The 13890-nt window shown below is 36.5% G+C and overlaps 1 protein-coding gene across 1 annotated transcript in view; it reads right to left on the bottom strand.

Moving 5' to 3' along the window:
• The window catches only part of LOC107568515 (cadherin-23-like), a 28222-nt gene extending 18633 nt beyond the window's left edge, over positions 1-9589 (bottom strand). Inside the window, exons 1-4 of the mRNA XM_016254480.1 lie at positions 9525-9589; positions 6873-6989; positions 4560-4672; positions 4229-4336 (exon numbers count right to left, since the gene is read on the bottom strand). Coding sequence (XP_016109966.1) covers positions 4229-4336; positions 4560-4637 — 186 coding nt within the window. The 5' untranslated portion in view covers positions 4638-4672; positions 6873-6989; positions 9525-9589. The remainder of the gene's footprint in view (positions 1-4228; positions 4337-4559; positions 4673-6872; positions 6990-9524) is intronic.
• Positions 9590-13890: the final 4301 nt, after the last annotated feature.

Genomic DNA, 13890 nt, shown 5'->3' with positions numbered 1-13890 from the left:
TCTGAAGGGTCATGTGACACTGAAGACTGGAGTAATGGCTGCTAATTATTTTATTTTACAGGAATAAATTACATTTTAAAATATACTCAGAGAAATTTTTTAATCTTAAAAATATTTCACAATATTACTGTTTTTACTGTATTTTTGATCAAATAAATTAAGCTTAATTGAGCTTCTTTCAAACATCTTACTGACCCCAAACTTTTGAACAGTAGTGTACAGTATGTTGTATGAAAAATAATAAATTGGGAATTATGTTAAACATCAGATGATAAAAGGATTGACATGATAGAGAGTAAATGATGACGAAAATTGTGTTTTTTGATGAATTATTACTTTAAAGGGTTGATTAGACCACGTTATACCACTGTGTTGACCCAGTAAATGGATTGATGGACTCAGAACCCCTACCAGAGTGTGGAAGTCAAACGCGCTTCAGGACATGTGATTTTTACAGCCACTGTTCTGTGATTTAAATTATCCACCCATTTCTTCCTTTATTCTGTTTTATCTCTCTCTTTCTCTCCTGCACGGTGTCCAGCAGGGTAATCAAGTATGCACTTGACTCTGGGCTACATTTTAATTAGCCATCGGAACCTCCTATGAAGTTCAGGACTTGCTAATTAACGGACAATCAGGGGCATATTTAGTCAAAGAAAGAGCCAGAATAAAACACCTAAACATTTATGAAGAGGATTGAAGTCCACGGTTTCTAGAAGCCTGACCACATTTAACTTGTACACACACTAAACCCACGTCATAAACTCAACAGTTTTTCCAATATACTGTGAAACCATCAAGTTTGCATTTAGTTAACTTTTTCCTCAGATGCCATGCCCACAGATATTGCCCACAGTTTAGATTATCTGATGTACCGCATGCAAAAATGGCAAGATCTGGCTGAAACCACCAACTTATATGCAACAGCTTTTCAATATTTCTGGTCTAATATTGTGATAAAATTGACCACAGAAAAAGCAGGTCAGATGGTCTCTATTGTCTAAGTGGGTGGTTCTTGGCCAGAATAAATTGTAATCTGGACCAGCTTTTCAAGTCAAGTGTTTTTTATTTGTATAGAGCTTTTTATAATCTATGCTATTTCAAAGCAGCTTTACAGAAAATAATGCCTTACTGTCTTAAAACTCACCATGCAGTAAAAAAGCAACGCCTACTGTATATGCCAATTTAGTGGCAGGTAAATCTGAAATCAATGATACCACAGTAATGGCAACAAAGTGAGTAACAAAGTTGTAGTTCGTTTAAATAATGACATACAGTGGGGAAAAAAAGTATTTAGTCAGCCACCAATTGTGCAAGTTCTCCCACTTAAAAAGATGAGAGAGGCCTGTAATTTTCATCATAGGTATACCTCAACTATGAGAGACAAAATGAGAAAAAAAAATCCAGAAAATCACATTGTAGGATTTTTAAAGAATTTATTTGCAAATTATGGTGGAAAATAAGTATTTGGTCAATAACAAAATTTCATCTCAATACTTTGTTATATACCCTTTGTTGGCAATGACAGAGGTCAAACATTTTCTGTAAGTCTTCACAAGGTTTTCACACACTGTTGCTGGTATTTTGGCCCATTCCTCCATGCAGATCTCCTCTAGAGCAGTAATGTTTTGGGGCTGTCACTGGGCAACACGGATTTTCAACTCCCTCCAAAGATTTTCTATGGGGTTGAGATCTGAAGACTGGCTAGGCCACTCCAGGACCTTGAAATGCTTCTTACGAAGCCACTCCTTCATTGCCCGGGCGGTGTGTTTGGGATCATTGTCATGCTGAAAGACCCAGCCACGTTTCATCTTCAATGCCCTTGCTGATGGAAGGAGGTTTTCACTCAAAATCTCACGATACATGGCCCCATTCATTCTTTCGTTTACACGGATCAGTCATCCTGGTCCCTTTACAGAAAAACAGCCCCAAAGCATGATATTTCCACCCCCATGCTTCACAGTAGGTATGGTGTTCTTTGGATGCAACTCAGCATTCTTTCTCCTCAAGATGAGTTTCGCAGTGTGTTACTGATTGTAGCCTTTGTTACTTTGGTCCCAGCTCTCTGCAGGTCATTCACTAGGTCCCCCCGTGTGGTTCTGGGATTTTTGCTCCCAGTTCTTGTGATCATTTTGACCCCACGGGGTGAGATCTTGCGTGGAGCCCCAGATCGAGGGAGATTATCAGTGGTCTTGTATGTCTTCCATTTTCTAATAATTGCTCCCACAGTTGATTTCTTCACACCAAGCTGCTTACCTATTGCAGATTCAGTCTTCCCATCCTGGTGCAGGTCTACAATTTTGTTTGTGGTGTCCTTTGACAGCTCTTTGGTCTTGGCCATGGTGGAGTTTGGAGTGTGACTGTTTGAGGTTGTGGACAGATGTCTTTTATACTGATAACGAGTTCAAACAGATGCCATTAATACAGGTAACGAGTGGAGGACAGAGGAGCCTCTTAAAGAAGTTGTTACAGGTCTGTGAGAGCCAGAAATCTTGCTTGTTTGTAGGTGACCAAATACTTATTTTACCGAGGAATTTACCAATTAATTCTTTAAAAATCCTACAATGTGATTTTCTGGATTTTTTTTTCTAATTTTGTCTCTCATATTTGAGGTCTACCTATGATGAAAATTACAGGCCTCTCTCATCTTTTTAAGTGGGAGAACTTGCACAATTGGTGGCTGACTAAATACTTTTTTGCCCCACTGTAGCAGTCAACCCTTAAAAGTAGCAGAAAATGTATTTAGAAAAAACTGAATATTTCATATAACTGTGTCTGCATATGTGATTTACTAATTGCCTCAAAGAAAAATGTATTTAAAAAGATTTGATGCCATGCAACTAATCTTTCAATCCAATAGACTAGCTCTTCCTTAAAGGTGATGTAATTAGTTTGACATAAATGAATCAACAAACTGCATGAATTTATGAGTTTAATTGATGATTTCGTCATCAAAACAGTAATTATTGCAATTCTGTTTGATGCTGCTAGTGCTGTATAAATCACACACTTCACCACCTGGTAAACATGATGCTGTTTCCTGGTAGACTGATAACCCTGTGAACACTGACTCATGGAAATGCATCAAAAATAGTCCATCCTATGGCAGTTTAAGATTTTGGAAACCCTTAGCCAGCTCTAAATCGTCCCTAGCTATATGAGACTCAAAGTAGAGATGGTGTGACTGACATTAACATAGGAAATAATTTATTCATTCACCAAAGGAGGGAATACCCCTCAAGATGGGATTTTCACATACTTCAAGCAGTAGAATAATATGAGCATATAGAAATCTCTGTAAAACATTCCAAGGACACTGAGGTGAGGGCCCACTTTGAATTCAACTGCAAAACTGCAGCCGATCAAAGGCAGGGACAGGGGGGTTTTCTCCAGACGGAGAGGAGATGGAAACTTGTACCTCTGGGTACAGTGGGGATTTGACTCAAAGAGAAACTATAAGACATTAACACTCACAAAATCAATAGTACTAACTGTTTACCTGCTGACATTAGGATCAAACCTCTGCTTCAAAACTGCCACTGTTTCTGTATCTTATCATTTCATCTACAGTAATCGATACACTTTTTATACGACGGGATTTTAGACTTTTTGGTGTCTAACTAGACTTCTAAAAGGGGAACTTTGCACCATTAAAGAATAAAGATAAAAGCCATATGATACTTTTTCTTTTTTTGTGAACAGACTGAATTTTAAGCCATGATTCACTGATGATGTCTTCACCCAAACACTGAATGGAGAATGAGATCTGAGAGCTGCACCAGAGAGGGAAATTGATCATTAAAAAAGTATTTAAATTTCAGGCTGATCTTCATACAAAGCTGTCAAAAACATTTTTGAGGACATATTGCTTAAAAAAAAAATCAGTTATTAATATATTTGTGTATAAGTTGATGGTTGAGAAGAACTAAAACATGAATGTATGATTAGCAACCTTCATGTACAGGTCAAAGGTCAGGTCTATAGTTTATAAAAAAAGTGAAGTGACATGTGGCCAAGTATGGTGACCCATACTAGGAATTAGTGCTCTGCATTTACCCATCTCAGTTATTAATATATTTGTGTATAAGTTGATGGTTGAGAAGAACTAAAACATGAATGTATGATTAGCAACCTTCATGTACAGGTCAAAGGTCAGGTCTATAGTTTATAAGTCAGTCTGAGATCAAAAGGTCAGTGCAGAGGTTAAAGGTCAGATCAGTGCACTCACAGTAATAACGTCAGTATCGATGGGACTCATCTCCACAACATTCGCTTGATACGGCTCATCTCGCCACATGGGGGCGTTATCATTTATGTCCAGAATAGTGATGTTCACCTGCAGTGGACAGATACACGCAACATAATAATGCATTGCTTCGGGTGACTTTGCTTTAAAATATAATGAACAGTAGACAACCATAATAGACACCCAATTTCAATAAATAATTAAATGTATTAATGATAATAGTCACAATAAACAATTCTTCTGTCTAGTAATATGCAGTGGCTCTCATAGTTGATGTCGTTTGTCTGAGGTGGATCAAAGAGTCAGCCTTTACCGTAGCGATGCCGGTTTTCTGCTGTGGTCCCACCCCTCCATCAACGGCTCTTACGATCAGAATGTACTCAGACTTCATCTCTCGATCCAGAAGAGCTGTGGTGGTGATCTCTCCTACATACACATATGGTCATATTCAGCTCAGACACACATGAACCTGTTCCAGGCGGCTGGATGAGACTTGAAGATAGTTTCAACTGAAACTGATAATGTACATAGTAATATTGTTGTTTCTATCTATTTAAAGTTGCAATTTTGATTGAGTGGTCCACACATAAAAACGTTCAATCAACCAATGGCATCAGTTTGGGTCGGGGCTACCTGGAGTATTGAAACCTGTTGAAAAGCGTTATTTTGCAGGAAGCTTTCAAAACAAAGAGTTGTTTTGTGAAATGGAAATCTATAATAATTACTATAACTATACTAAGTGAGAAAGAATGAGAGCACTTATTTATGTGTTTTCAATAAACAGTTCAATAAGAATCCTAACGTAAAGTGTGCAAGCAGCCGGCTATATTAATATGCCTAATATCTTCATGCACATGCAAATTCTGTTTATTTGGCACCACGTAAAAACGGCACAGTAAACACTATTAAAATATGCGCGGGGCTACCTGGAGTATTGACACCTGTTGAAAAGCGTTATTTTGCAGGAAGCTTTCAAAACAAAGAGTTGTTTTGTGAAATGGAAATTTATAATAATTACTATAACTATACTAAGTGAGAAAGAATGAGAGCACTTATTTATGTGTTTTCAATAAACAGTTCAATAAGAATCCTAACGTAAAGTGTGCAAGCAGCCGGCTATATTAATATGCCTAATATCTTCATGCACATGCAAATTCTGTTTATTTGGCACCACGTAAAAACGGCACAGTAAACACTATTAAAATATGCCTTATATAATATGTAGAATTAAACATTTCTGTTTAAAGGGGTGGTTCACTGTTTTTTTTTCTAAGCTTGATTGTGTTTATGGGGTGCAGTCTAACATGTGTTAATGCGTTGTTTAAAAAAAAAAAACGCATTATTTTTCACATAATTTACCTTTATTCCACACCACTACTTTTATTATCCCTTCTCTGAGAAACGCGCTGATCATTTCCTGCTTTTATGAAGCCCCGCCCTCAGAAATAGGTGATGGGCTCTGATTGGTTAGCTAGCCCCGTGTGTTGTGGTTGGCTAAACCGCCTCTAGCGTGCGTCTAAACGTCTAAATGTGCTCCGGTTGTATTGTAAACAACAGAGTCGTTAATATCGCTTATCAGTTTGAGCCCGATTGAGAAGCAGAGGATATTATTGAAGAGGATTGTGCAGAACCTGTGCAAGCACAGCTTTTAATGGTAGGCCTATGTTTTTTGTTTGTTGTTGTCTCATACGTTTAGATATGCTGTTATTTGTAAATGCTACTGCTTATGTTAGCTTTTAATATACGGTTTTATCCTGATTAAAGCTTTAATACAGTACGGCAACTGAACGTTTTACCATGTTTAACGCTTCTCATAGCTATGTGAAAATAAGTGTATAACTGGAACCGTTCATTGTTGGAGCTGAGCTGAATGAGACAGAGAGATGCAGAGCATGTGCAGAGCAGGGGAAAACGAGGAACAGTATTAACCGCTGGTTTAGAACATTGATTTTGAAACTTGTGAATCCATTAGAATCATTAGAAGACAGAATCGCGATTCATATATGAATAGATTTTTACGTGCACCTCTAGTTTTCTCTTCCTCTTCTCTAAAGCAGCGCAGCATGGCCCCGCCCCCTTTACTGCCTTTTCCAGAGGGCGGGGTTTATCTGGGTTTGTTACGTCACGAACCCGGGAAGTAACTTGTTGTAGTCCCTGCGAGCCATTTTTGTAGGCATTAAACTGACAGATTTTTAAAAGACGATATCTCCCTTTGCATTGAACTTTCAGCTTCGTAACTTTGCAGATATTGTTTATGCTTAAACAGCAACATTACACACTAACTAACGTTAAAAAAGGGAAATCGCAATCAACCACCCGTTTAAGAACCTCAACCTTTTTGTTTCGACTTCTTTTGGAAGGGTTTGTGCCTTTATTAGAAAATGAATTGCAGAAATTAAATAAATACTCATTTTATGCAATCTGGAAAAAGATAGATAGATAGATAGATAGATAGATAGATAGATAGATAGATAGATAGATAGATAGATAGATAGATAGATAGATAGATAGATAGACTGTTATTAACTGTTATCTGAGTTATTTAAAAGGGCCTTTATGGTCTGTGAGACCCCTAAAAGAGCATGAGGGTTAAAAGGCAGGTGTGAATGTGTGTGCTGTTGTCCACCTGAGCGAGTGTTGAGTCTGAACTGTGAGCTGCCCTGCAGGGAATAGATGAGAGAGACCTGACCAAACTCCCGAGACGCGTCCAGGTCTGTGGCGTTCACAAACAATACTGTCGCTCCTGACAGAGAGAGAGATAAAAGAAAAAGGTATGAGGATATAAACAAACCATCAGATAATAAATGTGTGAGACAGACAGCTGTACGAAGAGGAAAAAACAGATGAGGTGACAGACAGGGATGGTCTTCAGACAGGAAGTGGTTAGTGTGCAGTGCTGTGCATTGATGGAGACAGGGTTATGGATTTCAGGATTATCAGAGTGCGTTCAGTACCAGTGACACACACACAAGCGCACAACAGATGCTGGGCACAGCAAATGTAATTTCCCCTTTGATGATTGGAGGTGAGTCTATTGTGTGGAATAAAAGCATTGAGTGAAAAAATGCATGAGAATCGTGTACTTTTCTTCTGCACAAAACCTTCTTGCTCAATTAAAACACAATGATATAAAAGGAAAAGAAAAAAAAACAAGACAGAAAAAAATATCTTGAAGGAGTTTTGTAGTGTGTCCACAATAATGCAGCACACAGAAGAAAAAAAACTGTAGCTGAACAAACTAAATTTGCATTTTCTGAAGAAAACACCAGTGCTTGTCATGTAGTTTGTTTAGTTGTCTGGTGTGAATGAGAATCAACATTGTTAATTCATTAAAAAATATATTGTTTCTCCATTTGTAAGGAGTTGCACTCGATAGATGGTTGAATAAATGCAAGAAAGACAAGTCGAATAACAAATCATTATAGAAATAGACATAGGAAAAAAGACGGAATTCAGTAAACAAATACTACAATGAGCAGTATTACTCACATGATACTCAATGATAAATAGTGGGAGATTTTCAAAAAATAAATAAATAAAATAAAAAATAAACGATGACAACAAAAACAAAACATTACAAATGACAACATCACTGGCAAATAGTGGGAGATTTTATAAAATAAAATAAGCATAAAAACATATCCAAAACAAAGTGCGAATGGAGCCTGTGCATTAACGAAGTCCCTTTAAGGCAAGTCATGTCACTCGGCGGCTCTCTTTGAAAAGCCTCTCGGGCATGCAAGTACAGCTTCTATCTCTTTGAATGGGGAGACATCAAATTCTCCAAAACTGGTCGCCAAGCTTACGATTAAATTTCATATTTGAAATCACCAATGAAATCTGACAACAACTGTATCATAAATGTTGTTTATTTTGCTCAAATAGCGTTGTAAAAAGCTTATTTCTCAGGCTAGACCCACCAGTGCGCATGCACAGTCCTAAGCGCACATCTCAGAACAGCGTACTGTTTTTATAGCAACCGGGACTTCTAACGGCAGCTGCAGTGACGCGATGACTTTACCGATTAGCGATTGGCTCTTTTGCTCAGAAGGCGGGGCTTCATTCGATAGAGCGGCCATATTGAGCGTTGCATTTTTCTTCATTCAAAGCTATATAGGTGCGTCCCAAATCGCATACTTACGCACTATTCTGACGTTTTGTAGTATAAATAGTGTGAGCAGTATGTTCACACTGAAAATTCCAAAAAGAAAAAGTGCACTTTAAATACCCAGATGATGCACTTAAATAACCGAAAAAATTAAGTGTGGAATGTTGGACACTTCATGCACTCAATTGTCGCAGCTTTAATTATGTACTGAAGGGGGAGGGGCTATGAGACTCCGATTATGAATGACAAAATAACCTTATATAATTCATACTATACATGGTTGAGTACATAAGTACATAGTGTATGAGTGCACAGTGTATAGTCCGCCATTTGGGACGCAGTTTATGAGTGACACGTCTTGGGTATTCTATAGTCTTTGGTATTAAGCAGTTCAGGTTTTAAAAGGCGGGGCTTCGTTCGATAGAGCGGCCATATTGAGCGTTGCATTTTTCTCCATTCAAAGCTATATAGGTGCGACCCAAATCGCATACTTATGCACTATTCTATGACGTTTTGTAGTATAAATAGTGTGAGTAGTATGTTCACACTGAAAATTCCAAAAAGAAAAAGTGCACTTTAAATACCCAGATGATGCACTTAAATAACCGAAAAAATTAAGTGTGGAATGTTGGACACTTCATGCACTCAATTGTCGCAGCTTTAATTATGTACTGAAGGGGGAGGGGCTATGAGACTCCGATTATGAATGACAAAATAACCTTATATAATTCATACTATACATGGTTGAGTACATAAGTACATAGTGTATGAGTGCACAGTGTATAGTCCGCCATTTGGGACGCAGTTTATGAGTGACACGTCTTGGGTATTCTATAGTCTTTGGTATTAAGCAGTTCAGGTTTTAATAACAGGTTTAGAATGAACCTCTAACCAGATTCTCTGGGGAGTATTTGAACTCTTTGGTTCTGGTTTTGGACGGTCAGAACTGAAACAAAACTACCAAAAGCCTTTGTCCTAACTCTGGGAAAACAGCACTTATTCACACAAAACATTATATTAGTGTGGAACAGAACTAGTGCACAGCTGGCTGAACATTGTAAATCATCACTGACAGGAATCTAGTTATGTTGTCATGAGGTTTTGAGCACTGGACATGTGCTACATGTTGATGTATTCTTCCATTTTTTGATAATAGAATTGTAAATGTACCTGCAACGATATTCTCATGTATGTTGACGATGTAAGACGGGAGGCTGAACTCGGGTGGGTTGTCATTCTCGTCCTGCAGAGCGAAGGAGGGAGGAAATCAATGTTTTAGGTCTCTAAAAAGTCTTTAAATATCAACTCATTAATTTTACACAGGGAAAAAACAGCTTTTGGTTATAATTAAATGTATTGATGGAGTGCTTTGGGGGTTTAATGGAAACTCACAGGCTGTGGCGATGGGCAATTATTCAATATCAGATGCATACACTGTTTTACCACTTCATTTCAGCTCAACGTTCAGTAATAACACATACACACACAGACGTGGATGTGTGAAACCCCTGCTGTTTTTCCGACGAAATGTGTCTAATCGGAATCATAATAAAAGAGCAGAGAAATGTCAGAGAGAAATTATCCATGGATTAACCATTCTAGTCAATGGACCTCAGAGAAAACCAATGAATTCAGAATTAACACACAGATCACACAACACCAAACTGTGTTTGTTTGTTAGTGTGTGAGGAACTTGAACCTGAAATGACGGTTCTGGGTAATCTTTGTTTTCACCAGATCCAAAGATGAAGTTAAAGGAATATTCCAGGTTACAAGTTGAGCTCAATCACATGTGTCGTAACATTAATTTAGACTTTTTCTATAAAAAAGCTACATTTACCATTACAGTGAGTCACTTGCAATGGAAGTGTAACAATCTGTAAACGATAAAATACTCACTGTTACAATAAGGTAATATGATAAGATAATATGATGTGTTAATATGATTTTAGGGCAACATTTCTATCTAATTTTACAACTTGTTGCCATGACAACAACTGTCAAAAACAACTTTACAGCTTAAATAATATGTTTTAAACAGAAGAATTCATGTAAGCAACTTTCTAAAATATAAAAGCATCAAATATCTGCTATTAAATCCTCCAATAATCGGCCCCATTTGCTTTCATTCTAAGTGCCTCATAGTAACCTTTATTTATTTATTATAAAACCGTAGATGAGTCAAAGTTATTTTTTGTTGTAATCAATATTGCGCAATAAATGCTGTCAATTGAGCTTAACTGGTATTGAATCCGAAATATTTCTTTAAATTAAAAGACGGTTCTACTACTTTAAGATACAACATAAATTAAAGAGTTCATCTGTCCTGCTGTAGTTTTTAACATACACTAACACTGAAAAGTTTGGGATCAGTAATAATATATTTTAATATTGTTTTGTCCCTGAGATATCATGTGTGTTTATTTCAACTATCCTTTTCTATTTATGATCTGTGTGTGTGTGTGTGTGTGTGCATAGACGTGTTTGTGTTTCAGATGGGTGTTGCCTCCGTTAACCAGTTGACGGCTGTGATTGGTCCTGCTAAGCATATAAGGACCGCCCCAAACACTCGTCCTCTGCCTTCGTGCCTCGCTGACTTTGTGCTTTGTGCCACTGTGTTACACCTTCGTCCTGATGGATCGTGCAAGACACAGAAGGTCATTATATCATTATCGTAATGACTGTTTCCAAACAAGTTTCCCTAAACACTCCTACCCCGCCTTCCTTCATCTGTCACTGTAGGCAAAAGCAGGGAAACCCAGTCCACAGGCTTATGCTGCGTTGGGCCAGAAGCTAACATCTAGCACTCAAACAAACAGAGCGGTGTTTTTATAAGCATTATATATGCTGTTATTGTTAACTAAAATTATAAATATTAAAATTTGTTTTCATTAATTGAAATCAGGCTGAAAAAAAAATTTAATCTAAATATTAGATAAAAAAAAAAAACTTAGAAATGTTGCCTCGACAACTAACTTAAATAAAAATCATTGGAAGTTAAATTAAAGGAAAAATGATGCATTAAATAAAGAAATAAAATAAATGTAAAAAATAATGCAAACAAAGCAGAGTTTTCATAGTGTTAAATCAGTGTTGTTATTATTAACTAAAACTATTAAAAATCATTAACAGAAATAAAGTAAAATATAAATATTAGATGCAAAAACTTAAACTTGCAATCAGAAATGTTATTTTGGCAACTAACTGAAATAAAAATAAATAAAAGCAAAATAAATATATTACCCAAACACACACACACAAAAAGCACAAAATTACTCAAATTTAAACTAAAGTTTGAATGAAAACTGAAAATAAAAAAAGTATTATAGTAGTATAGTTTTATAGTAAAGAACTTATAAATATAGAAATTATAAATAAATTATATATTATAGTATTCATAAATAATACAAAAATAAAACTGCACCAAAGTCACAGTATTTCACCCTTCAGAGATAAAAACCAAACAACATCACCGTTAAATCTAAAGGTGGCAATGTATACAAGTCATTACATTTATTCGAATATCGGATCACTTTTTGTCCTAATCGAGTATCATTTAAAAATAAAATAAAATAAAATAAAAAATAAAATAATGGTACGCTCTAAAAAATGCTGGGTTGTTTCAACCCAACTTTGGGTCAAATATGGACTAACCCAACCGTTGGGTTAAATTTTTACATTAAATTTTTAACCCAAAAGTTGGGTTAGTCCATATTTGACCCAAAGTTGGGTTGAAACAACCCAGCATTTTATAGAGTGTATAGTGAATGTGACTGAAGGATTACAAAAACCATGTGAACTAGCAGACACACACAACAACACACATCGCCACCTGCTGCTCAGATAAGTGCAGCACCTGCCGTCAAACTGTCAATCACAGCACAGATTAGAGTGGACGGCTGAAATTAGTGCTGCTGTGTCTACATGCGGAGAGAATTAAACACTAACTGAGACATACTGAACACTAACAGAGCGACTGACCCACAATTACACACCAGAACCAGGCTCAGGCACAGGGAGTCCATTAGAGCTGGCTGTTCACATTCCCATACATCTCAATGGCTCTTTTTTTATTTCACATTCTTGGTCTTGATTGTGCTTGATTCATCGGTGCATTTTTCTCTGAAAAGACTTCTCCATTCAACTGACATCATCCTAAAACTTCCTAAAACTTTTCCACCCTTCCCATCCATTCTGATACATGGCATCCACTTTTCACCATCCTATCAGTACCTGAGGGACAAAATCAAACCCCACCCTACATTTTCGATGAATAATTATTCTGTTTTACTACAAACATCAGTTACGAAATTAAAATGTGTTGAGAACAGCATTTCACCATTCTACGTTTCTTCCGCCTGTCTTTCTAAACTCCACATCTCTTTATGTTTCTCACCCGGGCTCGGACTATTTGTTGTGGAGCCTGTTCGTTCTCCATAAGTGAACCCGTATACGCCTCCTTCTGGAAGATTGGCGCATTGTCGTTTACATCCATCACGTTAATGCGAAGGCGTCCTGTAGTCTCCTCCCCTCCTCCATCACGGGCCAATATTGTTAAAGTAAAGCGCCTCATGAGCTCATAATCCAACCAGTCTCGCAGAGTCACCCATCCCGTCTCAACATCCAATGAGAACCTGGAGGAGGAGTTCATACATGGAAATGAGTCAGCATTAACTGATTAATAGTTGCATGAGACGTAATTAAAGACACAAATTAATTAACCAGCAAATGAGAACTTTAAATTGTTAGACTGACTGACTTTGGCTGGAAAAATTAATGTTATTGTCTTGTATTATTGACAAACTATTTTCCTGTTTAACACTGTAAAGCTGCTTTGACACGACCAGTATTGTATAAAGCGCTATACTGTACCAATAAAGGTGACTTGACTTGATTTAGATCATGCAAAGGTTATGTTCAGAACAGAATACTACCATTAGAATCATATTTTAGCAGTATGCAGTATGTATACAGCGTAAGTAGTTTATTTATTTTATGTATTTTTTGTATTATACTATTAGTATAATATTGCTCTCCAAGGCTGCGTTTATTAGATGAAAAATATAGTGGTGAGAATAAGAGGCCTTTTTCAAAAACATAAAAACAAATTCTAATTATTACAAACTTTTGACAAGTGGTGTATTTACTCTACATAATTATAGTAATTATTTTAGCTTATATTTTAATTTCTTAAAATTACTTATTTTTTATTATTTATTATTACATTAATTTTAACTAAGTTTTAGTTTTGTTATGGGCTTTTACTATTAAACTGTATATATATATACAGTATACACATTTTGTTCATCTAATATTGAGATTTGATTTGATTTATTTATTTATTATTTCAGTTACTGCAAAGGATTTTTTTTTTATAGTTTTAGTTAATAATACACTGCATAGCAACCCAGAATGCCTAGTCATTTTACATTTTCAGTATAATATGCAAAAATGTGAACTATATTACTGTATATAATATCCCACGATGCAGTGTGCTTGATTTTAACCTCCCTTTCCATAAACAAATGAATAATTG

Source organism: Sinocyclocheilus grahami, unplaced genomic scaffold (genome assembly GCF_001515645.1).
Source record: "Sinocyclocheilus grahami isolate Dianchi unplaced genomic scaffold, SAMN03320097.WGS_v1.1 scaffold1253.1, whole genome shotgun sequence".
NCBI lineage: Eukaryota > Metazoa > Chordata > Actinopteri > Cypriniformes > Cyprinidae > Sinocyclocheilus > Sinocyclocheilus grahami.
Note: the sequence above shows the minus strand (reverse complement) of the source record. Positions and strands in the feature narration are given on the sequence as shown.